This window comes from Mustela lutreola, chromosome 7 (genome assembly GCF_030435805.1).
Source record: "Mustela lutreola isolate mMusLut2 chromosome 7, mMusLut2.pri, whole genome shotgun sequence".
NCBI classification, from domain to species: Eukaryota; Metazoa; Chordata; class Mammalia; order Carnivora; family Mustelidae; genus Mustela; species Mustela lutreola.
The window spans coordinates 69,587,377-69,614,818 of record NC_081296.1 but is presented as its reverse complement, the minus strand read 5'-3'; the positions used below and the strand labels follow the sequence as shown (position 1 = coordinate 69,614,818).

Below are 27,442 nucleotides of genomic sequence, written 5' to 3'. Positions count from 1 at the left end.
TAGCTAGGAAGGCATTTAAGGGTTTTGAACAGAGGAATGACATGATGGGATTCAAGATTTTAACAGGATCGCTCTGGCTGCTGGATTAAGAATAGACTGAAGAGTGAACAATTTTTATTTGTTGATTATGCCTTGTTAAAGCTGGAGAAAAAAATTAAAAGAAGCTATTTAAATAAAATTAAAGAGGAGAATAGACTGAAGGGGGAACAAGGGTAGAGGTAGGAAGACCAATTAGGAGACTACTGTATTTATGTATGTATGTATGTATGAACGTATGTACGTATGTATGGAGGGTCAGTGGCTGCCTTTGGCTTAGGTGGTGCTCCCAGGGTCCTGGGAGTGATCCCTGCATGGGGCTCTCTGCTCAGTGGGCAGCCTGTTTCTCCCTCTCCCTCTGTTCTTGTTCTGCCTGCTTGTGTTCTCTCTGTCAAATAAATAAATAAAATCTTAAAAAAAAAAAAGGTTTATTTATTGTAGAGAGAGTGCAAGTGTATGTGCATACAAGTGGGAGGGGGAGAGGAAGAGAACCCCAGGCAGACTCTGCAGTGAATGTGGAGCCTGGCGTGGGGCTTGACTCCATGACCCTGTGATTATGACCTGAGCCAAAACCAAGAAGTTGGATGCTCTACCAGCTGTGCCACCCAGGCACCCTCTGAAAATATTTAGGCAACATATGCCTTTGGCTAGACCAGAGTAGAAATAGATGAGGAGTGGTGAGATGCTGGGTTTTTTGATTGGATGTGGAATATGAGAGAAAGGGTGATAACAATGATACCACATTTTTGGTTTCAGCACTAGAAGAATGGAGTTGCTGCTAGAGGAGATGAACAGGAGTGCAAGAGAAGGTCAGGTTTAGATGTATTGAAGTTGAGGGACGGCTGGGTGGCTCAGTTGGTTAAGCAGCTGCCTTCGGCTCAGGTCATGATCCCAGCGTCCTGGGATGGAGTCCCACATCGAACTCCTTGCTCAGCAGGGAGCCTGCTTCTCCCTCTGCCTCTGCCTGCCATTCTATCTGCCTGTGCTCGCTCTCTCCCCCGCCCCCTCTGATAAATAAAATCTTTAAAAAAAAAAAAAGATGTATTGAAGTTGAGCTGCCTTTTCATTGGACAGTTGGAGGCAATTGTTGGCAAATCTGGATGGAGCTCAGGGGGATGGTGTAACTAACTGGAGGTTTAAATTGCACAGTCATAAGTATGTGGATGGCACTCAAAGCCGAGTCTGGATAAGATCATTAAGGAAGTGGGTAAAGGTGGAGAAGAGCTCCAGGGACTCACTGAGCCTACCAGCATTTAGAGGTTAGGAAGAGACATGAAGCCAAACCACCAAAAGATAACTGAGGAAGAGCCAAAGTATGATTTGTGTTGTGTTTCATTGCTCTTTTACATTTTGTCATGTTTGCTTTTGGACTTTTCTTTCCCTATATTTCCCAAGGTTATGTAACTGGTCTAACTGGTTATAGGTAACGTTCTATTTTATTTTTGTGAAAATCTTTACTTAGTCCCGTTTCCTTGGATCATGGTCCCCAACCTCGCAAATTTGTTTTTCACTTCTTTATGCTCATTATGGTTATGTTTAGTCGTCTTTGTATGAAATATTAAATGTGTAGATAGTTTCGAGGAAGTGAAAAATGTTACCTGTAATTCTGCCACCCAGAGGCTAATTGCTGTAAACATTTTGGCATATTTTCCCTCTTTTTTGTGTGTGCACTTCATATATGTGTAATTGACATGTGTAAAGTAAAAGTTTGTTTGCTGACCTTTTTTGCTTAACAACATGGAGTTGTTCCCATGACAGTTAAAACTCTTAGTAACATTTTCCCCAAGTTTTTTTATTTTAAAAGTTTAAACCCACAGAAAAGATGAAAGGATATTGCACATTTGTTCTCTCTGTATGTATGTATACACACACATATATAAACACACATATGTAAAATACCTGTTTTGGGGGGCTGAATTATTTGAAACTAAGCTGCAGACATCTCAGTTACCCTTATATACTTTAGTATCATTCCCTATCATGTAATACATTAGCTTACATTATCGTAATACTGGTATCACACGTAAGAAAATATTAATTCAGTAGTACCTAGCAAAATAGTTCCTACATAGATTTTCACAGTTGTATCAGATGTCAAAATATACTTTACAATGAACATTGTCTCAAGTATGTTTATTTTTCTATTTAGTTATCCAGGATCCAATCCAGGTTTTTTACACATTATATCTGGTTTTTTCAAACTTTTTTTTTTTTTTTTAAAGATTTTTATTTATTTATTTGATAGAGATCACAAGTAAGCAGAGAGGCAGGTGGTGGGGGTGGGTGGGAAGCAGGCTACCTGCTGAGCAGAGAACCCAATATGGGGCCGATCCCAGGACCCTGGGATCATGACCTGAGGTGAAGGCAGAGGCTTAACCCACTGAGCCACCCAGGCACCCCTCAAACATTTTTAATAGCTGCATAATATGTAATTTTATGGATTAGGAAATTATTTAATTATTTCCTTAATGCCGGCCTTATAGGTATTTCTTAATCACAGTAAACATTGAGAAATAAGTTTGTACAAGGATTTTTGCACATTTCAAATTATTTCTTGAAATTATGGAAATTATTGGGTTATAAACATTTTTTAGAGCTTTTTTAGAAACATCTCTTTCCAAATTGTTCTCCAGAAGATTCTTTTAGTTTATAGCAAACTAAATAGTTTAGTGTTATAAATAGTATATAATGACAGTGCTCATCTGACCTTAGGTTTGGGCAATGATGAATGATAGTACAGTATTTTTAAATTTTTTTTAAAGATTTTATTTATATATGTGAGAGAATGAGAGAGAGAGAGCATGAGAGGGGAGAAGGTCAGAGGGAGAAGCAGGCTCGATATGGGACTGATCCTGGGACTCCAGGATCATGACCTGAGCTGAAGGCAGTTGCTTAACCAAATGAGCCACCTAGGTGCCCTGTAATTTTTTTTTCTCCTAATTTGATGGGCAACAATTAGTTTCTCTGTCTTTCTACATGTTTAAAGATACTTGTGTTTCCTTTTTTATGAGTTGTCTGTTCATTTATGTCTTAGGGTTCTTCATATGAATTCCTTATGTTCTGTGGACACTATTCTATTTGTTGGAGTATTTTTTCTAATTGTTGTCTTCTACTTTTGTTTATAATGTTTTTTGACCTGTAGTGTTAATTTCCTTTAAATATACAGGCCTCTTACCAGAATTTTATTCAGACTGTCTGATTCTATATACTCTAAGGTTTTTCTTTTTACTAAAATATTTTTGTGAACTGTTGATGTATTTTTGAGTCCCTTCAGTGCACATTTAACGTGCACTGAAATACATCAGTTGATGTATTTTTGAGTCCCTTCAGTGCACATTTAATGCATATCTTCTTCTTCTTCTTTTTTAAAATATTTTATTTATTTATTTGACAGAGAGAAATCACAAGTAGACAGAGAGGCAGGCAGAGAGAGAGAGAGAGGGAAGCAGGCTCCCTGCTGAGCAGAGAGCCTGATGTGGGACTTGATCCCAGGACCCTGAGATCATGACCTGAGCTGAAGGCAGCAGCTTAACCCACTGAGCCACCCAGGCGTCCCTAATGCATATCTTCTCATGTCACTTGTCAGTAATTCTCTTGAGAGTAAGATTTTTCTCTCCCTGGTTATATTTTTTCAGAGAAAGGTAAAATTCCAAGTATGTTTGTTCCTTCCTTCTGTTAAGTATTTGTGCTATTTAATTCTGCACAATGATTTTTGAGTTGTCAGGTGCTTTCTGTAGAAAGAAGCACTAATGGGGGCCACGCCTTTTACGTTTTTCAAATTTGCTTAAGATGTTGGTGTGTGGGGATCTCACAAATAAATTTCGAAAGATGCTTTGAGCAAAGTGTCTGAACCTGTCTGGAAAGACATAATTGTGTCTTTCTGCTGTTTAGTGTTTTGGGAATCTCAGTGGAATCTGCTCCTCCTGTGGGGGAAGAGAAGGAAGAAGACATGGAAGAGGAGGAGGAGGAAAAGGAAGAAGATACTAGAGATGGAACTATCACACACTCCCTTGGTGCTGAAGGTAGCTTTATGCTTTTTCTGTATAGTAGATTGTTCTAAGTCCCTTTAACATAAGCATGTAGATATCTAAATATTTCTTTATTGGTGGGGCACCTGGGTGGCTCAGTCAGTTGAACGTCTGCCTTCAGCTCAGGTTATGATCCCAGAGTCCCTGGATCACAGCCCTACTTTGGACTCTGGTCTGTGGTGAGTCTGCTTCTCCCTTCCCCCTCCCCCTACTCCTCCTTGCTCTTAAATACATGAATAAAATCTTAAAAAAAAAAAATTCTCTTTATGGGGTCTTAGATTTCTCATCATTAAATTGAAAATAGTCATTAAGAAATTTGCAGTTGTCTAAGATACTTCACCTAATTTGATGTTCAGGAATTTGATACTTATTGGATAGTCCCCATTCTGCATATTGACTCTTCTTTTTGCATTTGTTTTTCATGTATTTTGGGGATGTATGCTTTGCGTGTGGAAGTACAATCTGAATTGCTATGTGTGGGTATGGTTTATGTATATTTTTAGAAAGTAGACATGGACTACCTATATATTAGGTGCTCCTAAGGTTTTATAATGTGTAATTTTTTGCTTCATTACATATTTTTCCTCTTCATTTTTAGTGCCTTTATTCTTTTTATTTGTTTTCTGTTTTTTTTTTTTTTTAAGATTTTATTTATTTATTCGACAGAGAGAGATTACAAGTAGGCAGAGAGGCAGGCAGAGAGAGAGGAGGAAGCAGGCTCCCTGCTGAGCAGAGAGCCCGATGCGGGACTCGATCCCAGGACCCTGAGATCATGACCTGAGCCGAAGGCAGCAGCTCAACCCACTGAGCCACCCAGGCGCCCCTGTTTTCTGTTTTTTTTAAAGATTTATTTTTTTTAAGCTTTTTTTTTTTTTTTTGGTAAAGATTTCATTTATTTGACAAAGACAGACACAGTAAGAGAGGGAACATATGCAGGGGGAGTGGGAGAGGGAGAAGCAGGCTTCCCCCTGAGCAGAGAGCCTTATGCAGGGTCTCTATCCCAGGACACTGGGATCATGACCTGAGCTGGAGAGGGATCATGACCTGAGCTGGAGGCAGTCGCTTAATGACTGAGCCACCCAGGTACCCCAAGATTGATTTATTTTAAAGAGAGAGAGAGAATGTGAGTGAGCGCAGGAGCTGGGGGAGGGGCAGAGGGAGAGAATCTCAAGCAGACTTCCGTCTGAGCGTGGAGCCCTGCAGTGCTAGGTTCAATCTCATAACCCTGAAATTGTGTCCTAAAGCAAAATCAAGAGGTGGGATGCTTAACCCATTGAGCCACCCAGGTACCCCCCACTTTGAGTTCCTTTATTCTTAATTTTATTTTGAAAAGCTTTGGGGTAAGTCTTTGGTGTGGAGGACTTAAAATGACCCCCCCACACCCTTTTTTTCTTTTTTTTTTTTTTTGGCTAAGGAACAGCACCTTACACAATGCATAATATTGTGGGATGCTACCTAATTTCTTGGGATTTTGTTTCTAGATTCTGCCTCATCACAGCTGGGCTTTGGAGTTCTGGAACTGTCTCAGAGCCAGGATGTTGAAGAACATACTGTGCCATATGAAGTAGCTAAAGAGCCTCCACTGTCAGTAACCACCAACTCTACTTATACTAGGCTGTCTGATGTGGATGCTAATACTGGTATGAAACATGTTTTCTGGCATTTGGAATTGTGAATAAGCATTTTTCTCCTGAGCTAGAGCTAGTTGTTTTTTTCCTTGATACATGTTATAGTTTCTAAGTTAATATAATCTGAGTTAATATAGTAAGGTTGTCTGGCAAATGCTTGTCAGTTGATGGCTAGCAGATTAAGTTTTTGTAAGTGGGTTACTGGTTATTTTCCTTTTTTGAAATGATGCCTGTATATATTTTGAAATTGGACTTCTCTTTTTATTAAAATCTTTGCCATTTAAAAAGCATTTGGGACTGCTGCTAGTACCTTGAAAAATTAAATGTCTCTTTCCTGTCTTTTAAAATTTCAAGGGAGTAAGCATGAAGAACAGTCCATTGAAGATACCCCCACAGCAGAACAGCCCAGCAAGGGTGTCCCTGTGGCAGCACAGCCCAGTAAGGATGTACATGTGGTCGAAGAGCAAAACTCACCACCTGGAAGGTAAACCCTGCTCTTTCTAGAAAGTATTTTTGAGTTTTTGTTTTAGGGGCACACTTGCTTTACTTGGCTAGGTGGAAGCATATTTAGAAATTGTTGCCTTTTCTCCCCCTTATAATGTGCATATTTCTGGTCTGGTGGAAACACTGATTATTTACAAATTCTTGCTGTGTCCTCATTTCATCTTTAGGTATATTACAAAGTCATTTTATTGCTGCTATAACTATAAGCATGACTCCTCTTTTTTTTTTTTTTTAAAGATTTTCATTTTTAAGTAATCTCTACACCCAGTGCATGGGCCTCGAATTCACAACCCCAAGATCAAAAGTCGCGTGCTCCACCAACTGAGCCAGCCAGGTGCCCTATAAGCACGACTCCTTAATCTTTGCTTGTTACTTCTCTCTGATCTTTGTCTACAGAGGCACTGCTTATGGGAGGACTTCTACCCTCTCTAGTGTTATGAGAGGTCACATGACTATTTGAAAATCTGTTCCTATATTGAGGAGCACCCAAATTGCTTTGGGTCCTCAGGTATCCTGTGTCTGAAAGTTTCTGGTATAGCTGTAAAGAGGTATTCTTTTCCCAAGTCCTCTGGGCCCTAACTTGGTAGGAATTAGGCATATTTCTCTGCTCTGCCTGTGGTGATTGTTGTATCCTAAACTTCATTACCTCCGGTCAGCAGCTCAATATGGCAGAGGAAAAGTGGGATGTGTCCAGTTTAGGGGAGATAGTGAATAAACATTGTCTGTAATGTGAGGAATGGGGTCCTGAATAAAGCTGAATATCAAGAGAAGTTGTCTTGCCAATGCAAAATATTCAGCCTAACTTGGGCCGACTTTTTAAGCTTTTCTTAGGAAGTTGCTCTTGTAGCTAGCTATGCTATCACTTTAGTATGTGAGTCTCCCAAGTCTCTGGAAAGGGGCCAGGATTGAGAATCTTACACGTATGAGTAGTATTGGTATGAAGGATTCTTGGTTTGGGGCTTAGGTTGAGCAGATCAGATGGTCAAGGCCAGCAAAAGATGGTGTGTGGCAGTAGCACCCCGGGTTATTCACACCCAAGCTCTTTTTTGTGGAAGGTCTTCATTAGGACTGGCATTGTTGTGGTCTGGATCAGAATCCTTCATGCTTCCCTAGATAACAGTGTATGTAACACAAATCCTTAAATCACTTATCAGAAATCTTGGCCAGCATGCTGCACAGCTGTGAGCAAAGTTGAAAAGAAATATTGGTGTGAGAAACAGGCTTTGAAATGGGCTAAGGATTTTATACTACAAAAAGTAGCTTAATTCACTTCCAGCGATTATTTATATAAACTGGAACCACTGGAAAATTTGAAATTATTAAAGGAAAACACAAAACAGAAGAAGCTTATTAATTCAGAGGTGAATGCATTTGAACATAGCAACTTTTTTCTCCTGGTGATTTGAATTTCCTAGGTCAGAGGAAAGTCCCAAAGTATCTCTTGCTGCTGTGGAAACAAATGAACGAGTAACTGCTCAAGAACTCTTGCAAGGTGGACTGAAGATTCAGAAGTCACCAGAGCCTGAGGTTTTGTCAACTCAGGAAGACTTGTTTGACCAGAGCAATAAAACAGGTACAAAGAGTAATTAGTTGCTGTAGCTCCTTTTCTCCAAAGGTCTAAACTTTATTTCTGTTCGGAGGCGACATTTAAGTTAGAAGGCACTTTATAGGTATGTAGGCTTGTTTGTAATGTGGAAGGAAAATGTGTTTCTACCTGATTAATGAGAAGGGCTTTTTGCGAATGGTTGCTGGTTAACATTTTAACATAGTTTTCTCTCTCTGTTGTAGATGGAAATAGGAATAATACTAATATAGTAAATTTAATATTGTGGACAGAGTAGCTATTTCTGTCATCATAGATCTTTAGATCTTAACTATCATGATAATTAAGGGTAAGTTTTCATAATCACCTGGACAACAGTTTACCTACTCATCTGTCAGACATAGGAAGTTACGGCCTAGCAGAAAGAACATAAAACTTAGAAGACTGGGTGGTGTTTGTTTCACATTTTGTTAACCTCCACCATTCCCCCATTCCAAGACCTGACAGAGCCAGAGAGCTTCAGTAACAACCATTATGTTGTTATAAGAAGGGAAGAAGAGAAGGTTTTATTCCTTTACTCTGCTGTGAATATGTTCAAGACCTATATATTGGTTATAAGGAGGGAAGAAAGAGAAGGTTATATTCCTTTACTCTGCTGTGAATATGTTCAAGACATTCAGAGGGTCACCAGAAAAACTTTTTTGGCCTCTCACTGAAGCTATTAGGTTGTATTTAAGAAATTCCTTTTATTTTATTTAATTTTATTTATTTTATTTTTTTTTAAGATTTTTTTTTTTTTTTTTTTAAATTTGAGAGAGAGTACGTGTGTGTGTATGTGAGCTGGGGCCAGGAGGTGGGGAGAGAGAGGGAGAGGGAGAAGTGGAGACTCCCCCCCCCCCCCTCCTTTTCCCCTCACTGAACAGGAAGATCAAGGTAGCCCCAATCCCAGGACCCTGGGATACCAAGGCAGATGCTTAACTGACTGAGCCATCCAGCCACCCCAAGGAATTCCAGGTGCCGCCAAGGAATCCCCAAGGGATTAATGCAGCTGATACTCCCATCTGTTTCTGAGGAGAAGGGACTAACAGGAGATTCTTCATAGTATAAATCAGTGATGGCTGCTCATATATCCTTTTACTAATGCATTCGTATTTTCTGTCTCCTCTGAGGAGGTTCAGGCTCTTATCTTGAAAATTGCTACATTCATATCATCAGGGTTCCCCCACCCAAGATTTTATTTATTTGTCAAAGAGAGAGAGTGAGAGAGCACACATGTGAGCATAAGCAGGGGGAAGTGGTTGGCAAGGGGAGAAGCAGACTTGCTGCTGAGCAAGGATCCCAGTGTGGGGCTCAATCCCAGAACCCTGGGATCATGACCTGAGCCAAAGGCAGACACTTAACTAACTGAGCCATCCTGGCATCCCTGTATCTTCAGGTGTTATGCGCATTGTTTTGACATCTCCCTTCTGCATCATGGCACGAGCTTTATATCACCTTAGGCAGACCTTGGAATAAAAGGCTCACTTGCTGTTTTATAATAGAAGCTTCACAAGACAGAAGAGCAGACAAGCAGAGGTATTAGGATTCTGCCTTTTTCCTCCAAGCTTTGGTCATGATAGAACTAAGAAGGGGCACCTGGGTGGCTCAGTCGGTTAAGCAAGTGCCTTCACCTCAGGTCATGATCCTAGAGTCCTGGGATTGAGCCCCACATTGGGCTCCTTGCTCAGCTGGGGAGTCTAATTCTGCCTCTCCCTCTGCCCATGCTCCTGTACTCTTCTGCTCACTCTCTCTCAAATAAATAAAATCTTCAAAACGAAACAAAACAAACACTAAGGAAAACTTTTTGTCAATTCTGTATTAAAGAAACCCATATTTTAGGGCCCCTGGGTAGCTCAGTGGGTTAACTATCTGTCTTCAGTTCAGGTCATGATCCTGGGGTCCTGGGATTGAGATCTGCATTGGCTCTGTGCTCAGCACAGACACTGCTTGTCCCTCTCCCTCTACCCCTCCCCTCCACTTACACACACGCCTCTTTCTCTGTCTCTCTTTCAAATAAATGAGTAAAATCTTAAAAAAAAAAAAAAGGAAAGAAAGAAAGAAACCCATAATTTAGCAGCAGGGGGCATTGAATGGTCACTCAGAATTTGTGTTAGCATCCATTTCATTGACTATACTACAATCAGAAAACAGTTTCTGCCCTCTTGGAACATGGTTAGAAACATGGATACTCTTCTTGCCGTACACAGTGGCTTCTTTCTTTTTCCTCTTCCCTTCCTTCTCCCCTTCCCTCCCTTCCTTTTTCCCTTACCTCTTTCTTTCCTCTTTCCGTCTTTTCTTTAATACAACTCCGTGATGTCAATCTGAGAAGCAAATGCAACTAGATTTCTCTCTCTCTCTCTCTCTCTTTTTTTGAAAAATAGCTTCTGATGGTTGCTCTACTCCTTCAAGGGAAGAAGGTGGATGTTCTCTGGCTTCCACACCTGCTACTACTCTGCACGTCCTGCAGCTGTCTGGTCAGAGGTCTCTTGCTCAGGAGAGTCTTTCCACGTAAGTAAGCCTAAAATAGCTCTGCCAAGGAAACATGTATCTGAGCGTCTTAGGCTAAGATTGAAAGAACTAAAATTGTCTACTAGTCCAGAATTCTTTTTAAAACTAAAAGGCAAACTCTGGGCTTTAGAATTTTGGGGTTAAAAATTTAGTGGACCTGTTGAAGGCAGGTAGCTCTTCTTTTCTGTTTTGAGGTTTTATAGTAGTAGCCCAGAGGTTCCACTAGGAAGAAACTGCCCAGTTTATGTTCTCTTACACATCCAAAACGAGTACGCTGCTCCTCCATTTGACCAGCAGTTCTTTCCATTTAGCAGCATAGGAGTGGAAGAATAGGTTATACTAGAGTTGACAGTAGTTAGAGCTCTTTATTTATGGCAAAGAGGTTGCTTTTTTTTTTTTTTTTTTTTTTAAAGATTTTATTTATTTGACAGAGAGAGATCACAAGTAGGCAGAAAGAGAGGGGGAAGCAGGCTCCCTGCTGAGCAGAGAGTCCGGTGCAGGGCTCATTTCCAGGACCCTGAGATCATGATCATGACCTGAACCGAAGGCAGAGGCTTGATCCACTGAGCACCCAGGCACCCCTGCTTTTTTTTTTTTTTTAAACAAAAATGTGCATAATCTTTCTGATATTTCTAATTAGGAAAAAATGGTGTTAATCCCAGTTCTGCAGATGAATTTATTTTTTAGCACTTTCTCTTCTTTGTAATCATGATGTTCTTTTGTCAGATTGTTTATTTCTCTTATAATTATATGGCTTTACCCTTACTCTTTTTTTCTTTTTTTTTTCTATTCTAAGTTTGGATAGGTCTGGTATGAGAAATAGTTAAGTATTATTCATGGTTCTTCCGCCAACCTCTGGTAGCTGTTTGAGAGATCGCTAATAAGATTTGTCTGATTGACTTAGATATTTTTACTGTTAAAGTAAAAAACAAATACAAAACTGTGGCTATAATAAAATAACCTGTGAATTCTCTCTTTATATAAAGGAATTCCTCAGATCTTGTTGCTCCTTCCCCTGATGCTTTCCGATCTACCCCTTTTATCGTTCCTAGCAGTCCCACAGAGCAAGAAGGGAGAAAAGGTGAGCTCTCTTGATTTGTCTGTTGGTCTCAGATTAGAAGAGGAGGAACACTTCTGCCTTGCAAAATGTACTGTTTCTTTATTTGCTTGAACACTGGGACATTATTCAGTAGGGCTTGTGTCTGACTTACCTTCAGAGATGTGGCCTAGTATAAAGTGCTTTCCTTAGTCCTCTGCTCTCCTAGCACTGCACTGATTCTTATACCAATTCTGTATTATTGATTTAATTTTTAAAAAGATCCTTAAGGCAAAATGTTTATGTTTTTAAAGTTTAACTCAAAGTAGTATATTGTAGTAGTATATTAATGAAGAACTGGGTTTATTACTAATAGTCCAGTAGTTTCCAGCAGCATGCTGACATGCTTCTGGTGAAAGGGAACCAAACATTCTTTTGCTATTTATTTATTTTTAAAGATTTTATTTATTTATTTGACAGAGAGACACACAGCAAGAGAAGGGAACACAAGCAGAGGGAGTGGGAGAGGGAGAAGCAGGCTTCCCACTGGGAAGCCTGATGCAAGACTCGATCCCAGGACCCTGGGATTGTGACCTGCGCCTGTGACCTGCGCCGGAGGCAGATGCTTAACTGACTGAATCACCCTGGCATCCCTCTTTGCTATCATCAAACCACCCCTTTGCTATCATCAAAGCAATTTTAGCCAGGGAGTGGCAAGGAGGTAGTGGTAGAAAGTTTGACTTCATTCACATTGTCCTTCGTGGACCTAGTGATTTTATATTATTTTATTCACAAGAAAGAATTCCTTTTTACTTAATTTATCTCACTAAACCTCTTTTATTCTGTCCTAGTCTCATATCAAGTAACTCAAGATATTTCTTTTTCTTTTTTATTTTTTTTAAGATTTTATTTATTTATTTGACAGAGAGAGATCACAAGTAGGCAGAGAGGCAGGCAGAGAGAGAGAGAGAGAGAGAGGAAAGCAGGCTCTCCGCTCAGCAGAGAGCCCGATGCGGGACTCGATCCCAGGACCCTGGGATCATGACCTGAGCTGAAGGCAGCGGCTTAACCCACTGAGCCACCCAGGCGCCCCAACTCAAGATATTTCTTTCTTTCTTTTTTTTTTTCTTAAAAAGGATTTATTTATTTATTTATTTATTTCAGAGTGTGAGATCACACATACACAGGGGAGGGGCAAAAAGAGAGGGAGAGAAGGAATCTGAAGCAGGCTCCCACCCAGTGCAGAGCCTGACATAGGTCTCAAATCTCATGACCTTGAGATCATGACCTAAGCCAAAATCAAGAGTCTGATGTTTATCTGAGACACCAAGGTGCCCCAGTCACTTAAGATATTTTTAAGTTCCTGCTACTTCTGCATGAAAACTTTTCCAATAAATTTCATGATTTTCTTTTTTATTATTTCACTTACGAATAATGATGTGATAGTTAATATTTACTGAGCACTTAGTGTATGCCAGGCATTGTTTTGTGTACTTCTCTTTGGTTCTAGGTGCTTTTCTTTGTTTTTTGGTTTGTTTTGTTTTTTCACTTTTCATTGAACCCTCACAACATTCCTGAGAAGTAGGTGCTACTTTTATCTCCATTTTACAGATGAAGAAATCAGTCATGAGAGAATTTACAACTAATAAGTCATAGAGGCAGGATTTGAACTCAGGCAGCTGCTTCCAGGGCCGGTGATCTTATCTGTTGTTTACATGCTTTCTATAATACCGTTCTGTCTCTACTGTCAAGTGATGTAAATATAGAAATATGTTTAACTGTTTTTCAGGTGCAGTTTACCCATGACAAAATTTAATCTTTCTAAGTCTTTCTAGGCCACTAAGTTTGTGTCTGGCTATTCGTCTTGAAATCAGTTATAGGTATCCAGATGGACTAGTACAACTTTAAGCATAACATGATTAATGATATCTTTAGTAAAAAATAAAAGTAATCCATTCTACAAAAAAATTCCAACACAAGTTAAGTTTGATTTATACTTAAAACCATTTCTTCTACTCATAGTGTGAACATTGAAGATACATAAAAGTTACATTAAAAATGCTTTCTCCCTGACTGTAAAATAGTTAATACGCACTGTGGAAAGTTTGGAAAGCATATATGAAAGTAATGAGAAAATAAAAATCATGTGGATATCGCAGTCCAGCTACAATTAATATTAGGATATGTTTACTTTCAGAATGTTTTCTATGCATAAAGAAGTATTTAACACACTTAGGAATATGTTAAGTATGTGATTCAGTGTTCTTTTTTTTAATGTAATATACTCTATTTTCTCCTGTCAAATGTATTTTAGAGTTAATGTATTTGCTTAATATGTGCCTCTTCGTGTGTCTATATTTGCTTGCTTCCTTCTTTTTCTTTATTTCTAAAATTATGAACCTAAAACCTAATTGATTGATTGATTGATTGATTTGACAGAGAGAGAGAGAGAGAGAGAGAACAAATAGGCAGAGAGGCAGGCAGAAAGGGAGGGGGAAGCAGGCTCCCAGGGAGCCTGATGCAGGGCCGATCCCAGGATCCTGAGATCATGACCTGAAACGAAGGCAGTCACTTAACCCACTGGGCCACCCAGTCGCCCCCTTAAAGCCTTTTTTATATGTGGTGCTTAGAATAGTGGGTCTTTAATAAGTGCTTTGTCATGGTGACAGATCAAAAGTTGTTATGAAAATACTTACCACAGCTGTAGTAGCAGCTGAAGACTGGTAGCACCAGATTGCAACCTAGCATTAAACTGGGATGTGAGGTTGAAGTCAAGCGAAGCAGCAGGGGTAGGTATTAAAGTGAGGCATAGCCAGTACCATGAGTGTAGATTGCAGTGAAAAACCTAGTGGCATAGATAGTTTGTGAGAGTGGTCTAGAGGGAAGCCTGTTGGGGTCAAGTTGTAAAAAGGGGGGAAAGAGTTGTTGAATAACTATTGGGTGGCTACCCAGCTAGCTAGGTGGGTCCTGAGGGAGAGCCTGTTACCCTGCAGGTCGGTAGTATATTGCGGGAACACAGTGGGGAGGTGGTGGTGGGTGTGTGGGTGGGTGTGTGTGCGCGCGCACCAACGTGTTTGCTTTCTCCGTGGGCAATTTGTCTCCTGATTAGTGGCTTGGTACTTCGTTCTTTGATAAATCACTGCTGATGGGCATTGTTAGATTTTTTTTCTTCTGTATTTGTCCTTGCATTCATCTCTCTGTGGTTAGCAGTTAAGGCAAATGTAATGAGTTCATAAATAAGTAGATATTAGAGTGGTGACAAGTTCTGCTTTTCAAGGCCTGTGGCAGAATATATGATGGTTAATTAGATGACATTAATCTGGATGTTCCTATGGCAAATATGAAAAACTGAGTTATAGTAGGGAAAGGGGTTCAGAGGAACCAAGTTAATGTTTCATGTGGACGAGTGGATATCCCCAGATGAACCCCATTTTCATCTCTATCTCCGAATTTTGGAAGTGTGGACTTTCCTCCTCCCATGGAAAGAAAGAATTGCTAGATTTCTGTGATGCAATCTACTGTTTATCTATCTGCTTTTCTGAAAATTACAGTTTTTTTAGGAATGGAAATTTCTGTAACATAATTGTTACTAGTGGTATTTTGAACATGAGTGATATTGATATGTTTTTCCTGTTTTAAACCAGATGAGCCAATGGATATGTCAGTGTTATCGGAAGGAAAAGGAGAGTCTTTTGAGAAGAAACTCGAGGATGATGAACCAGTGGAGACAGAAAATCCCCCTCTCCCACCTGAGTCCACTGTATCACCACAGGCCTCAACACCAGTATCGCAGAGCACACCAGTCTTTACTCCTGGGTCACTTCCTATCCCATCACAGCCCGAGTTTTCTCATGTGAGTATTGTAGAAAGAGTGTTTTCCTCCTAATGTTGTTGTTGTTGTTGTTTTAAACCATCTTTGAGGTATAATTTATAAATTATAAAATTCACCTATTTTAAATGTATAATTTAGTGATATTTAATACACTTACAGAGTTGTGCAGCTGTCATCACAGTCTAGTTTTAGAACTCTTCCAGAGTCACTTATGTTTAAATTTTGTATTATGTCTTGAGCTTTTTGAAAATGTTCGTGCAAATTGGAGGGGATGTTAATCATAATTCTACTGTAACACAACTACTATCATTTTTGTCTTTCCACATGCCTACTTTTTTTTTTAAATGAAGTTGCTTATAGTGAACATATAGCTTTAATCTTTTTTCCAGGTAACTGCATCATAATGATTTTTCAGTGTTACACAGTCTTCATACTATCTTTTCCTTTTCCTCCGCCTCCTTCTTTTTTTATTTATTTATTTTTTAAGATTTATTTATTAGAGAGAGAGTGCATGCATGGGGAAAGTGAGAGGGAGAGAAGCAGAGTCCAACTCGGTGCTCTATCTCAAAACCATGAGATAGTGACCTGAGCCAAATTAAGAGTTGGATGGATGCTTAACTGACTGAGCCACCCAGGCACCCCCATACTACCTTTTCAAAACTTGTATAGTATTTCTCTGAGTGGATGTACCATAAGCTAATTAATCACTCCTGGATGGAGGGTATTAAGATGATTTTACGTTTTCAAATGAGAAGTTTTCTTCTAAAAGCAAGGGAAAACTAACATCTTTTCTGTGTAATTTTAAGTATTAAAATAATAGAGTGCAGGTTTTATTCATAGTGAATTGAAAGTCCTTAACTAAATCTAAGTGAGTATATTATATTTTCAGTCTAAATGCCTCTTATAAGACTGTAATCGGGGGGATTATTTTAGTGTTACTGGGAGAACTTCTTTCATGCCTTTCAATTTGTGGGTATTGTATGAAAGTTTATATTTAAAAAGGAACAGTAGTGAAATATACTATAAATTCAGTATAGAGATAGTAGGAAGAAAAGTTTTAAAATTTTGGAGCACCTCAGTGGCTCAGTTGGTTGTCTGCCTTTGGCCTAGGTTGTGATCCCAGGGTTCTGGGATCCAGCCCAGCTTCGCTTCCTGCTCACCAGGGAATCTGCTTCTCTCTCTCCCTCTGTGCTTTCTGTGCTCTTTCTCTTTTCTCTTTCACTCACTCGCTCTTTCAAATAAATAAAATCTTAAAAAAAAAAAAGTTTAATTGCTTTCTGCAGTTTTTAAGACTTGTGTGTTTTGTTGGAAATTCCGTTTTATGCCAATCATTAGAAGTGACTTGGTGGGGTGGTTAAGAATGACGCTGGAGTCAGAACTTCCTAGACTTAGTTCTGGCTCTGCCATTACTGCCATTATGACCAGTTGGAACTGAGTCTCAGTTTCCTCATCAAATCAAATTGGGATATGGATACTACCTACCTCAAGGGTAGTTGTGAAGGTTACATGGGTTAATATATATCAAGTGCCTAGATTAGTGCCTTGCATGATCCAGAAGGGTTAGTTTTGCCAGCATTGAAGAAGTGAAGACATGGCTACCTAGAGGTGAAGTCAGTGTGCATACACTGTACATCTTTTAGTTTTTTCTTTTTCTGTGAAAGTTGTATGTGGATATATATAGTTCTAAAGAATCATCAGAGTTTAGGGATGAGCTATAAGCACTGACCAAGAGCACTGAGAAGAATTTTCTAAAAAAAGGTAGCTGATGTGAAAGAGATCAGTTACAGATGTTTATCAGTGATCAAACGGGACTTTGGGACTTACATGGAAATGTGTATCTTTGCAAAAAGGTATCCCTACCAGAAGAAGTGAAGCCTGGCCACAAAGAGATAACTGACTTTTTGAAGAACAAGGCACTGTTGAAGGAATTGCTTCACCTTCAGCATTTACTAAAGACCTCCAGAGCATTTATAAAACTAGCAATAAAAATTTGAGTCAAATAATGATGTTGAACATAGTTCAAAGGTCCTTTGAACCTAAGATGACTTAAATTTCTTTGGATTTATATTTTGAGATGCCTCAGTCAGTACAGTGGTCCAAGTCTCCAAAAAAAAAGAAAAAGAAAATAAACAAAAAAGTACCTTTACAAATCTTTCAAGAATACCTAAACAGTTTTTATGTTAAGGCTCTGTTTTTACTTAATAAACCTTATAAAAGCCAAAAAAGGAGTCAGATGGTGAAAACAAGTTCTCTCTTCACCCCCACCCAGAGACCACTACTTTCAGTTCCTTCAGCTTTTTCTTGTGTTATCTCCATAACTCTGTATATCATGATTGTATTTTTATGCACTCTCTATTTTTAATTTTTTAAAAGATTTTATTTATTTGTCAGAGAGATTGAGAGAGAGCTTGAGCATAAGCAGGGGGAGCTGCAGGCAGAGGGAGAAGCAGGCTCCTCGCTGAGCAGAAAGCCCAAAGATGTAGGACTTGATCCTGGTATGACTAGGTCCCTGGGATCACGACCTGAGCCAGAGGCAGATGCTTAACTCACTGAGCCATGCAGACATCCCTCATGGATTCTTTAAAAAAATTTTTAGGGATGCCTGGGTGGCTTAGTTGGTTAAATGTCTGACTTGATTTTGACTCCCCAGTCATGATCTCAGAGTTATGAGATTGAACCTGGTGTTGGGCTTCACACCCAGCTGGAGATCTTCCCTCTCCCTCTGCTCCTCCCTGGCCCCCCCCAAAAATTTTTTTTAGCTATTTCCCCATCTTCTCAGTAAAGTTACATCATAATTTTGTTTAAATCATTATTGAATTTACATATTATGAATGTTGTTATAAACACTATTCAAAGCGGAATATGTGGAATATTATTTTTCATGTTTGCATAATTTCTTATTTTCTCTGGAATTGATAATATAGTTTTTAAATTTCTTTAGTTTTCTATAAATTTCTCACTTCATCAACCTTAGGCTCTCCATCAATTGTCAAAATCTCCTTTCAAGATGTTTGAGGGTCTCAAACTTCATCTCTTTGGAGAAACCTCTTTTGGAGACTCCTGATTTCTGATCTTTTCTTTTCTTTTTTTTTTTTTTAAGATTTTATTTATTTATTTGACAGAGGTAGACACAGCTAGAAAGGGAACACAAGCAGGGGAAGTGGGAGAGGCAGATGCAGGCTTCCTGCTGAGCAGGGAGACTGATGCAGGGCTCGATCCTGGGACCCTGGTATCATGACCTGAGCTAAAGGCAGATGCTTAATGACTGAGCCACCCAGGTGCCCCATTTAATCTTTTAAAGATTTTATTTGTTTAAGAGAGAGAGGGAGAGGGAGAAGCAGACTTCCTGCTGGGCAGGGAGCCTGATGTGGGGCTGGTTCCCAGGACCCTGAGATCATGACCTGAGTTAGAGGCAGATACTTAACTGACTGAGGCACTCAGCACCCCCACCCATCCTGATTTCTAGTCTTTCCTGTTTTCTTCTATGCCTGGTGTGTTAATTCACCTCCTTTTCACCACAGTCCTTGGAGGTTGTCTTTATGTGTCTTTGTGTTGAATTCTTTTTGGGTTCCATGTCTTACTTGGTTCACTCTCTCATTTTGGTAGAGGACATTGTTTAATAGCATACTTTCTATTCTCATTTTTTTTTAAAGATTTTATTTATTTATTAGAGAGCACATAAGCAGACTCCCCTCTGAGTGGGGAGCCTGATGTGAGGCTTGATCCCAGGACCCTGATCATGAACTGAGCTGAAGTCAGATGCTTAACCGACTGAGCCCCCGAGGTGCCCCTCTACTCCCACTGTTGATTCATAGTTTGAAGAAGTATAGAATCCTAGGTTGGAAATAACTCCTTTTAATTTTTGAAGGCATTGTTCCACTGTCTTCAAACTTGCAGTGTTGTTGAGTAGTGTGCAGCCAGTTGGATTTTGATTTTTAATATGTAAGCTGTTTTTCTCCTTAATGAAATCTTGTAGGACTTACTCTTTTTGTCTCTAGTGTTCTGAAATTTCCAATTCCACAGCACAGGTTTATTTTCATTGTACTGGGTGGTTGTTAAACCCTCTTATTCTAGAAATTTGGGTCCCTTCAGTTCAGGGAGATTAGTTTAATTTCTTCCCCTTCGTCATTTCTTTCTTTCTTTCTTTTTTTTTTTTAATTTTATTTATTTATTTGACAGAAAGAGATCACAAGTAGGCAGAGAGGCGGTGGTGGGTGGTGGTGGGAGGAAGCAGGCTCCCCACTGAGCAGAGAGTTGGATATGAGACTGGATCCCAGGATGCTGAGATCATGACCTGAGCTGAAGACAGAGGCTTAACCCACTGAGCCACCCAGGTACCCACCTTTGTTGCTCTTTTTAAGATTTTTTTTTTTTTTTAAGATTTTATTTATTTATTTTTCAGAGGGAGAGCGAGAGCGAGCACAGACAGACAGAGTGAAAGGCAGAGTCAGAGGGAGAAGCAAGCTCCCCGTGGAGCAAGGAGCCCAATGTGGGACTCCATCCCAGGACGCTGGGATCATGACCTGAGCCGAAGGCAGCTGCTTAACCAACTGAGCCACCCAGGCATCCCTAAGATTTTTTCTTTTACTAGAATACCTGTTTTTGGGATTTTGAAACTCCTAGAATAGTCCTGTAATTTTCTTTTTTTTTTTTTAACTTTATAATTTTTAATTTTTTATAAACATATATTTTTATCCCCAGGGGTACAGGTCTGTGAATCACCAGGTTTACACACTTCACAGCACTCACCAAAGCACATACCCTCTCCAATGTCCATAATCCCACCCCCTTCTCCCAAACCCCCTCCCCCCAGCAACCCTCAGTTTGTTTTGTGAGATTAAGAGTCACTTATGGTTTGTCTCCCTCCCAATCCCATCTTGTTTCATTTATTCTTCTCCTACCCACTTAAACCCCCAAGTCCTGTAATTTTCTTACTTTGTTTTGTACTTTACATTTCTGTCTTTGCAAAAAAAAATTTTTTTTTTTTTAAGATTTCATTTATTTGAGGGCGCCTGGGTGGCTCAGCGGATTAAAGCCTCTGTCTTTGGCTCAGGTCATGATCCCAGGGTCCTGGGATCAAGATCGGGCTCTCTTGCTCCGCAGGAAGCCTGCTTTCTCCTTTCTCTCTGCCTGCTTCTCTGCCTACTTGTGATCTCTGTCTGTCAAATAAATAAATAAAATATTTAAAAAAAAAGATTTTATTTATTTGACAGAGAGTGGAGGAGGGGCAAGGCGAGAGGGAGAAGCAGACTTCCTGCTGAGCCCTGTGCAGGGCTCAATCCCAGGACCCAGAGATTAACACCTGAGCTGAAGTCAGACGCTTAACCAACTGAGCCACCCAGTTGCCCCTCACCATTTTTTAAGGTGTATAATCCAGTGACTTTTAGTATATTCACAGAATTGTGCAATTAGTCTCCACAATCTAATTTTAGAACATTTTCGTCTCTCCCCCTCCCTCTAAAAGACCCCATGCCCATTAGCAGTCCCTCTATATCCCCTATCCCCAGCCCTAGCCAACTGTTAATCTACTCCATGTTGCTGTAGATTTGTCTTTTCTGGATTATTTCTTAAGTAGAATTATGCAATATGTAGTCTTTTGTTTTCTTTATTTATTTTTATTTTTATTTTTTAAAGATTTTATTTATTTATTTGTAAGAGAGAGAGTGAGAGCGAGCACAGGCAGACAGTGGAAGGCAGAGTCAGAGGGAGAAGCAGGCTCCCTGCGGAGCAAGTAGCCCGATGTGGGACTCGATCCCAGGACGCTGGGATCATGACCTGAGCCGAAGGCAGCTGCTTAACCAACTGAGCCACCCAGGCGTCCCATCTTTCTTTATTTTTTTAAAGATTTTATTTATTTATTTGACAGATCACAAGTAGGCAGAGAGGCAGGCAGAGAGAGAGAGGAGGAAGCAGGCTCCCTGCTGAGCAGAGAGCCCGATGCAGGACTCCATCCCAGGACTCTGAGATCATGACCTGAGCCGAAGGCAGCGGCTTAACCCACTGAGCCACCCAGGCGCCCTAAGATTTTTTTTTTTTTTAATTTATTTGACAGAGATCACAAGTAGGCAGAGAGAGAGGAGGAAGCAGGCTCCTTCCTGAGCAGAGAGCCGATTTTGTTTTCTTTACATTAGCATGTTTTCATGGTTCATTCATGATGTGGCATGTATCAGAACTCCATTCCCCCCCTTTTTCTTTCTTCATTCCTTTTTATTCTGAATAGTGCTACCAGATTCTATGTATATAACACATTTTATTCATTCATCAGTTGATAGACATTTGGGTAGCTTCCCATTTTTGCTTATTGTGAATATGCTACTGTGTACATTCATGGACAAGATTTTGTGTGCACATATGTTTTTATTTCTCTTGTATATGCCTAGAAGTGCAGTTGCTGGGTATAATCTTCTTTAGACCTGAGTTATTAATTTCTTCTTCTGGGTTTTTAATTTAGAGACTGTTTTTTTCTCTGAATGTTCTTTTTGTTAAAAACAAGAATATGTTGTTTTGTTTTATGGGTATACTATCTTATCTGCCTCAGGATATTATTAATAGTTTTTTGAGAAATTTTTCTCTTTCCTGCAATAGTCGCTATTTCTTCAAATAGATTTTAGTTAGTTTTGATGTTTGACTTTAAAATTAAAGGGTTTCCTCAAGTGTCTGATAATCCTTGATTATCTGCTTTGAAAGTTTAATACCAGAACACTGATTCTAAGTTCTGAACTGGTGGTTGATACTTATTTCTGGGATTCACTGTAAAGTGGTCTACTGGGCAATTTTGATGATCCCCTTGTATCAGTATCTTGATTTGTTTCAGCATGGTCAGTTTCCCCAGAAAACTGTCTAATCTCCTATCTCCTGTCTGTCATTCTTCTAGAAGTCTGTTGATGGAAGAGGGCTGGGGGTGTTGGAAGGCAGGTGCAGGTTCCATTCAGTATGTGAATTTTCACTTCATCTCTCTGTATCTGAGAGTTGAACAACAACTTCTTCTTCTCCTTCTTCTTCTTTTAAAGTTTTTATTTTATTTTATTTTTAGTAATCTCTGCACCTAGCATGGGACTTGAACTCACTACCCCAGAGATCAAAAGTCACATGTTCTTCCACTTAAGCCAGCCAGGCGCCCCTGAACTGCTTCTTAAATAGCTTTCCAACCAGTCCTGCTGTTTTTAGCTCCACCCTCACCACCACTTCCAGAGTCACCTGGTGCTGCTGCCAAGTCCTGAATCTTTTTTTGGATGTGGTGGTTCTGTGGTGTAACTTGGGTTGCTTGGCTTTCTCCACTGCTGGCTTAGAATTCAGCTTTCACTAGTCTGTGAAATAGATGATGACTCTTCCAAAATTTTGTTGCAGTTATCATTTTTTCTGTTCTTTTTCTTGAAAATACATGTTTTTTAAAAAAATTTACTGGGGCGCCTGGGTCGCTTGGTTGGTTGGGATCTGCTTTCGGCTCAAGTCAGGATCCCAGGGTTCTGGGATCCAGTACCTTGTCTGGCTCCATGCTCAGTGGAGAGTCTGCTTCTCCCTCTCCCTCTCCCTCTGCTGCTTGTGTGCTCTCACTTGCTCACTCTGCCTCTCAATTGAATAAATAAAAAAATTTTTAAATAAAGCTTACTGTTTCTGGGGCGCCTGGGTGGCTCAGTGCATTAAAGCATCTGCCTTCAGCTCAGGTCATGATCTCAGGGTCCTGGGATCGAGCCCAGCATCGGGCTCTCTGCTCGGCGGGGAGCCTGCTTCCTCCTCTCTCTCTGCCTGCCTCTCTGCCTACTTGTGATCTCCCTCTGTCAAATAAATAAATAAAATCTTTAAAAAAAAAGTTTACTGTTTCTTAGTGGGGTTTTGGAAAAGAGTTAAGGTAAATGTGCGTATTAAATCCACTATTTTGAGGGCGCCTGGGTGGCTCAGTGGGTTAAGCCGCTGCCTTCGGCTCAGGTCATGATCTCAGAGTCCTGGGATCGAGTCCCGCATCGGGCTCTCTGCTCAGCGGAGAGCCTGCTTCCCTCTCTCTCTCTGCCTGCCTCTCCATCTACTTGTGATTTCTCTCTGTCAAATAAATAAAAAAAAAAAAAAAAAATCTTTAAAAAAAAAAATAAAATAAATCCATTATTTTGATTTTTTGTCCTTATCTATTGAACTTATTATGTTTTATTTTTAATGGCCAACCTTTGCACATCTGTTATTCTATACTTTGATTCCTGGAGTCCAAGTCAACCTAATTATGATGTTGTAAGATCTAAATGTTTATGAGTTAAATACTGATCAAAAGATAATTAGGGGGGCGCCTGGGTGGCTCAGAGGGTTAAGGCCTCTGCCTTCAGCTCAGGTCATGATCTCAGGGTCCTGAGATCGAGCCCCGCATCGGGCTCTCTGCTCAGCAGGGAGCCTGCTTCCCTTCCTCTCTCTCTGCCTGCGTCTCTGCCTACTTGTGATCTCTGTCTGTCAAATAAATAAATAAAATCTTTAAAAAAAAAAAAAGATAATTAGGATAAATGTAATTTTGTGTTTTTTTTTCCCTTCTTAATATATTTGTTAATTGCATCGCCTCTTTGACCCTTCACAAGGGTGTAAAAATTTTCTTTATTTGAGAGAGCACAAGCAGGGGGAGCAGCAAACAAAGGGAGAGGGAGAAGCGGGCTTCTCACTGAGCAGGAAGCCTAATGTAGGAAAGGATTGGTAAAATATGGTTTGATACTTGACACTTTTTTCATATCTGATATACATGTCAATTCAGGGTTGACAGATTACAGATGACTATGACTAGCTCTTAAGTTCTACGTATGTGAGACCAGTTTTTGACTGGTTGGGTTCTATGGATTTAGGTCTGTACTGAATCTAGACTTAAAGATGGACTCATACTGAGTGTAGATCTGAGAGTTCTCCATCACTCTTTGTTCAGAGCCCTGGAGAGTTTCTGTTCGCTTAACTCAGTTATTCTGACCAGGCCTCCAGGGAGTCTCAGCACTGTGATTATTATGGGCCAAACACTCTTGAGGCTAGATCCAGGCAGTCCTTAGAAATAGAGCTTGTTGATAGGCTGGTTAGCCCATGACTAAAGTTCCACTATATTAAGCAAAAATCCTGTAAAAAAAATCACACCAGTGGGGCATCTGGGTGGCTCAGTGGGTTAAGCCTTTGCCTTCGGCTCAGGTCATGGTCTCAGGGTCCTGGGATCGAGCCCCACATCGGGCTCTCAGCTCAGCTGGGAGCCTGCTTACCCCTCTCTCTGCCTGCCTCTCTGCCTACTTATAATCTCTATCAAATAAATAAATAAAATCTTTAAAAAAGAAATCACCCCAGTATTTATTCTAATAATGCTTATAAGGTATTCATAATTGGGGGGCAACTGTTTAATGGGTATATGGTTTCCTTTTGGGGGCAATGAAAAATTTTTGAACTAGAGGTGGTGGTGGTTGCACTGCCTTGTAAGTAAGTGTTCACTCTGAAGTGGTTAGTTTTCTGTTATGTAAATTTCACTTAAAAGATATGTGCAGTTTATTAACAGTGTCTTATATGTAAGCCTTTGTAAAATGACTTACTTTTTGCAGTAGGGAGAATTACGTATTTGTTGTAGAGGATGTCTAATATATGGATAAATGAAAGTTAAGATCATAATTATATTGGGACACCTGGGTGGCTCAGTCTGTTAAGTGTCTGCCTTTGGCTCAGGTCATGATCTCAGGATTCTGGGATTAAGTCCCACATCAGGCTTCCTGCTCTGTGAGGAGACTGATTCTCCCTCTCCCTTTGCTTGCTGCTCCCCCTGTTTGTGCTCTCTCTCTCAAATAGATAAATAAAATCTTAAAAAAAAAATCAATTATTCTATCTCAGAAGTAACTACGTTTAACCTTTTTTTAATTTTTTTTTTTTTTTTTTTTTTTAAGATTTTGTTTATTTACTTGACAGAGATCACAAGTAGGCAAGAGAGGCAGGCAGGGAGAACAAGGAGGAAGCAGGCTTTCCGAGGAGCAGAGAGCCCGAGCGGCGCCCAATCCCAGGACCCCAGGATCATGAACTGAGCCGAAAGCAGAGGCTTTAACCCACTGAGCCACCCAGGAGCCCCACATTTAACCTTTTTATGTGTGTATTTATTAATTTAAGAATACATGAAATTAAACATGTATAAAAAGAGTATAGTAAAATACATATTCATGTACTTTTTTTTCCTCCACTGAAATAGAGACTTTCTATTTGGTGCATAGCCTGAATGTTTTCCTCTTTTAATGTTTATAAAAGTAACTTTCTTTTTAAAGATTTTATTTACTTGTTTCACAGAGAGAAAGACAGAGAGGGAACATAAGCAGGGGAAGTGGGAGAGGGAGAAGTAGGGTCCCTGCTCAGCGGGGAGCCCAATGCAGGGCTCCATCCCAGACCCCAGGGATCATTGAAATACTTTGTGTCAAAAGTTTTACATGAATCTCTTTTTTGGGGCACCTGGCTGGCTCAGTCAGAGGAATATGTGATTCTTTATCTCAGGGTTTTGAGTTTGAGCCCACATTGGTTGTAGAGATTAGTTAAAAAATATAATAAAATCTTTAAATGAATCTCCTAATTATACATTTAAGGTGTTTTATATTGTTTTCTATTTTAAATAAGAAATTAGGGGTGCCTGGGTGGCTCAATTGGTTGAACAACTGCCTTTAGCTCAGGTCATGATCAATGGAGGCCTGAGATAAGAGTCCCACATTGGGCTCCTTGCTCAACAGAGGGTCTGCTTCTCCCTCTGACTATCCCCCTCTCATGCTCGCTCTCTCTCATTCTCGCTCTCTCTCATTCTCTCTCTCTCTCTCTCTCAAATAAATAAATAAATAAAATATTTAAAAAAAAAATAAATTTGTACTGAACAGTATTATAGCTTAAGTCCCAGTTCCATCAAATCATGTCCCTGAAATGGAATTATTGAGTGAAGGAGTATATGAAGTTTCAGGACTGTTGTTTATTGTCCTAATGGCACTTAGAAACACTGAACCAGTTTTTACTCAATCATACTCGAGAGTCTCAAATTAATGACTTTTATCACCTGAGAGGGTACAGAGTAACCCCAGATGTTGAAATGTAAGTGGTTATGGAATATATGCAATGTTTGGCAACCTGTTAGATTTTCTCTTTCCGTTAAAAATCATAGGCAATTAATGCCTTACCAGCTACATCTAGAGTTATATAGCATTTATGTCAGGCAAAATAACACTAAATGTAAGTTCTTACATAAAAACATGTCTAAGCTTTGAGTTATTTTCTTTTTTTTATATTAAGATACTTAAAATAAAATACCATTTTAAGTGGATAGTTTGATGAATTTTGGTAGTTGTGTACAAATATATAACTGCCACCATCAATGTAGAAAAGTTTCCTCACCCTCATAAGTTTCTTCGTAATCTTTGCAGTTAATTCCTCCTCCCCATCCTCCTGATCTCTTCAACTTCAGGCAACCACTCCTCTGCCTTCTGTCACTGTAGTGTTTTTTTTTCTTTTTTGAGAATTTCACATAATTGGAATCGTAAAGTGTATATGGTCTTTTGTGTTTTAATTCTTAGCTTAGCATATTTTTGAGGTTCATTCGTATTACCTGTATTAGCATCTTACTCCTTTATGTTGTTGAATAGTATTCCGTAATATACATATCCACAATTTGTTTATTCGCCAGTTGACAGATATTTGAGTTGCTTCTAGTTTTGAACTATTAAGAGTAATACTGCTATAAACATTTGCATACACATTCTAGGATAGGCATAGGATTTTATTTCTTTTGGGTAAATACTTAAAAGTGGAATTTCTGCGTCATATGGTAATATATGTTTTACTTTGTAAGATACTGTCCTGCTCGTCTCCATTTTGCCTTCCCACCAGCAGTGTATGAGAGTTGCACTTGTTCACATCTCACCCACGGGATGTAGTCTTTTTAACCTCAGCTGGCCTTGTTGGTATATAGTGGTGTCTGTTGATCAATGATACTATAAGCTTTGGATTAACATCTGTTTTATGAATGCTAGCCTGTTTTGAAACAGTACAAAGTAAAATAAGTGTATATTCCCACATTGTAAGAACTGAAGTAGGCTGTGTAAGCATTTGTTCGAATGATTACTATGAAATTGAAGGCCCACCAAACATATGAAATGATTTTAGTAGCTTGGTGATGTACAGTTAAATTTAAGTGTCCTCCTACCCTTAGAAGGATAAGATAATACTTCATTGTTTTTGTTTATATTATGCTGATTCTAGGTTAGTGGTTCACAGGAAAAGGATTAAACAGAATGACTTGTATTGCTGAAAAGACTGGTGACTTATGAGCTTTGTATT

The 27,442-nt window shown here is 39.5% G+C and overlaps 1 protein-coding gene across 7 annotated transcripts in view; it reads left to right on the top strand.

The window, feature by feature from the left end:
- TP53BP1 (tumor protein p53 binding protein 1) overlaps positions 1–27,442 on the top strand; it is a 77,663-nt gene that overhangs the window by 6,765 nt on the left and 43,456 nt on the right. For 5 of the 7 annotated variants that reach the window (XR_009355537.1, XM_059181329.1, XM_059181328.1 and 2 more), the window contains exons 5-11: positions 3,928–4,058; positions 5,546–5,704; positions 6,047–6,176; positions 7,612–7,769; positions 10,160–10,286; positions 11,273–11,367; positions 14,967–15,175. Coding sequence is in view for 6 of the 7 variants with exons in the window: in XM_059181329.1 (XP_059037312.1) it covers positions 3,928–4,058; positions 5,546–5,704; positions 6,047–6,176; positions 7,612–7,769; positions 10,160–10,286; positions 11,273–11,367; positions 14,967–15,175 (1,009 nt within the window). In the remaining variant the exon portion in view is untranslated. Of the gene's footprint in view, positions 1–3,927; positions 4,059–5,545; positions 5,705–6,046; positions 6,177–7,611; positions 7,770–10,159; positions 10,287–11,272; positions 11,368–14,966; positions 15,176–27,442 lie in introns of those variants that run through there. The other 2 variants (XM_059181327.1, XM_059181331.1) reach the window with 2 other exon arrangements.